The 3,480-nt window shown below is 31.5% G+C and overlaps 1 protein-coding gene across 2 annotated transcripts; it reads right to left on the bottom strand.

The window, feature by feature from the left end:
* Positions 1 to 213: 213 nt before the first annotated feature.
* Positions 214 to 1,132, bottom strand: LOC109339380. 2 transcript variants are annotated; one of them, XM_019576811.1, is made up of 2 exons: positions 1,034 to 1,132; positions 214 to 985 (listed from the first exon to the last, which is right to left on the bottom strand). In XM_019576811.1, the coding sequence occupies exon 2, from the start codon at positions 983 to 985 to the stop codon at positions 395 to 397; it is 591 nt and encodes a 196-aa protein (XP_019432356.1). In that variant the 5' UTR covers positions 1,034 to 1,132; the 3' UTR covers positions 214 to 394. The 2 variants fall into 2 exon arrangements, with proteins under 2 accessions (XP_019432356.1, XP_019432355.1); XM_019576810.1 differs by having other exon boundaries at positions 214 to 1,108.
* Positions 1,133 to 3,480: the final 2,348 nt, after the last annotated feature.

Below are 3,480 nucleotides of genomic sequence, written 5' to 3'. Positions count from 1 at the left end.
TAAACATCAAAACAATATAAATATACTCAGATACCCTTGTTTATACTTTTTCATTCATCAATTCATTTCTTTGCCTAAAAGCTGTGGTCATGCATATGATGTCAAAGACAGTTCATGAAATGTGCATCAGTTAGAACTAGACTTTATAATTTGTAACATGTTCAATGGCTTAGAAATCATACATATCCAACTACCAAGAAGTTACACACTTGCAATGGAAAAGGAATTATAATCTTATTCCATGAACTTGGTCAGTATTCTCAAATTGCATAAAAAGCAGAATAGTACATTCTGCACTAGCACCACCCCTTACAAATTAAAAATCTAAATACCAAAATCTTAATCCAAATTAAAAATTAAAAACCCATTTGCAGCATCAACCAAAATCCAAATACTAAGTACATAAGATAATCCTTGTGAGAACAATAGACAAACAAGTCATAGAGAAGAAAAATAAAGAAACAAAATCCCTTGAAGACCATTTTTTAACACCACCACCTTCTTTTCCTTCAACAACCCTCAAACTCTTAGCCCTTCTCAAAGCATCAACTTCCTTCAACAAATCAAACTCCAACCCTTTCTTCTTCAGTTCCTCCACACACTTCCCCAACAACCCTTTATCCTCTTTCTCCCTCTTCAGCATCTTCTCCATGTGACCCTCCACTTCACCCTTATACCTCACACCCCAAATGATCCCAAGAGAGAAAACCAATGAACAAAGCGATGGGACCCACGACCTGTGACATATAGAAGATGAAGATGAAAAGTTGGAGTTGTTGAAGAGGAGCATAAGGGTTGTGGAGTGGAAGAGAAAGAAGAATATGTAGAGCAAAGTGATTTCTTTTCTGATAGAGTCGATTTGGGTTTCCTTCAATGCGATTCTGCCATGAATGAGTTCTTGTTCTTTCAGCCATTGTTTCAGGAGAAGCTTGTGAGTTGGGGTTTCTGCGATTTGGTGAAGTGGGTGCATTTGCTTCCACTCCATTATCGATGTTCTTGTTGTGCTGTTATGGTGATAATCACTTTCTGCCATGAATAGAAAGTAGAAGAAACAGAGAGAATGTGAAAAGAAACAAAGGGAGACAACAACAGTGGAGAAAACAGAGGAGTTACTATAATAAATAAACGAGTGTTATTGTTGTTGGATTTTTTTGAATATCTGCAACGGTCGGATTTGGTGAATTTCCTAGAGTGCCCCTTGCTTTGACTTAATTCTCAACTTATTGTATTTTCAAGAGCGTTGTTGAACATGAACTCCTTAACGGCTATGGGGGAGGAGAATCTGAATATTTATTTATTAAGGGTGGCCAACTATTTTATGCTAATAATGTAGTTTTGGATCCTATCCTTAAAATGATAAAGTACTTAGCAAAGAAGTATTGAGTTTATGTGATTGAAAGTTTTGAGTTTGGTTGCACCAAACATTAAACATGATAAGAGCATATCTTGTTAATATAATGTTATGTCTTTATTATATCTTGACCACCAAAAGAGCCCTAAATATTTGATAGGAAAACCTTATATATAATTGGAATAAAATTAGTTACAATCTAATAAACATGATTTTTTATTGGAAAAATCTTATTTTGAAGAATTACAATCTAATAATAAGTACTTAATTTTGTGAAAAATCCATACATATGTGATATGTCTACTCAAATCTCTTTACCTTCTCCTCCTTAGTATGTACTTGTGGATATTTACAAGACTCTTAAATTCTTACTAATTTAAGTAGAGTTAAGAATGCTTATTTAAAAGCTTAAAGTTGTCCCCAAACTTATTTTATTTTTTCTTCATCCGAGGTTCAAATTTGACATTTTGGTTAAGAGATAGTAAATTTCTTATCATGAAGTATGTGAATCATTTTTCAAAGGTGTTTTCAGCTTATTTAATGGTCTCAATATGAAAGGAGGATCCTTATCACAATTTTCTATCCTATCTATTTCCTTTCCAATTAAAATGAGATATCAATTACAATTGCCAATTGATTTTCTTAGGAAGTTAACCACGTGAGTTGCGATACCCTTCACATATGTTGTTACAAAACAAAACCAGGCTATGTTGCTTTAAAATTTGAACTAGAGTATATATCACACATTCCAGTGTTGCAATCACTGTTTTATAATATTATCAGTTGTTTTAAAACTGATGAGTGTTTTTTTGTCTCAAAATGCTCTCACAGGAACACAAGAGAGGAAGAAAACTCTCATTACAGTTTTATTCACGCTAGTTTTGCATGCATTGAATTTCATATGTGTTGAAGTTGTGCAAAGAACATAAGAAGACAGAGCAAAAATTGCAAGGAAAAAAAAATGGCTTCGAAGCTTTGCCCATGGCAGTAGTGGTTTCGGTATATGGAATGTATCTAGCTAGGTCTGAAACATAAGCAAGATGACTCAGTCTCGCACGAATACGAACTTTGTTTTATCGGTCCGATTAAATTTCTTCAAATCCCATCCATTGCAATTTTAACATGTAACTGCTATTACTTGAAGTTAAATTTGTATAAAGAAGTTGTGATGAACAACACTACTTCTTTATGGTCCTATTATTTTTTTGCAATGGCACATAGAAATTGTGTTGATCTTTCATGACTTTTGTGTGTCACTTTAAATAATTTCAAACAACACACAGAAGTGGTCATAGGTTGTAAAACCCAAGTTTTTTTATTTTGTCACTTATAAGTCATGACGAACCAACATGACTTTTAAGTAACTTATTTTTCTTCATTTTGACAGTAAAAAATCATGTTTGGCATAAACGACTTCAGGGTAACCCAATATTATCATATTTTATTTAAAAGTTATATTAAGTCATCACGATTTTTGAAAGAGACATTTTAAATGTTAGATAAATATCACTATGAGTTGTTCTTGTCTAGTGGCTAGGTTAGTTGGTTTTACTTAGTAGGTGTTTGTTTGAGGTTATAAAAATATATTCCGAGGAATAGCAGTTATAAATAATACATAACCCTGTTTGTTTTAATTTGTAAAAAATGTTCATTGGGATAAAGCTTTCCCGGAAAATTATACTTTCATATTCCAATGCATTCCAATTCCCATCGAAAAACTCGGAAATGTTTCATTTCCATGTCAAAAAATTACAACTTTCTCATTGTAATAATGTTTCTTGCTAATTTTATAGTTCTTGCAATTGGTGGCAATAACAATCATAGATGATAACAAACAATTTTAGATTTAGCATAAATTTATTGTCTTAATTATCTCACATTAAAAGAATATTATTCTTGTTTTCTAAAAATATTCAGAAATGATGATAGATTGCATAAGAGTCAAATGGTATATAGAATATATATTTTTATATAAAATATGAGTATTTTGACAATTATACCATTTTTTTAAAGAATAGATGTCATAAACAAACAATTTCTGAAGTTAGTGTACGACTATCAATAAAGATTCTGAATAATTATAAATGTCAACCCTAACATATATTTTAATATATATATATATATATATA

Source organism: Lupinus angustifolius, unplaced genomic scaffold (assembly GCF_001865875.1).
Source record: "Lupinus angustifolius cultivar Tanjil unplaced genomic scaffold, LupAngTanjil_v1.0 Scaffold_74_25, whole genome shotgun sequence".
Classification (NCBI taxonomy): Eukaryota; Viridiplantae; Streptophyta; class Magnoliopsida; order Fabales; family Fabaceae; genus Lupinus; species Lupinus angustifolius.
This window is presented reverse-complemented; position numbering and strand designations above follow the sequence as displayed.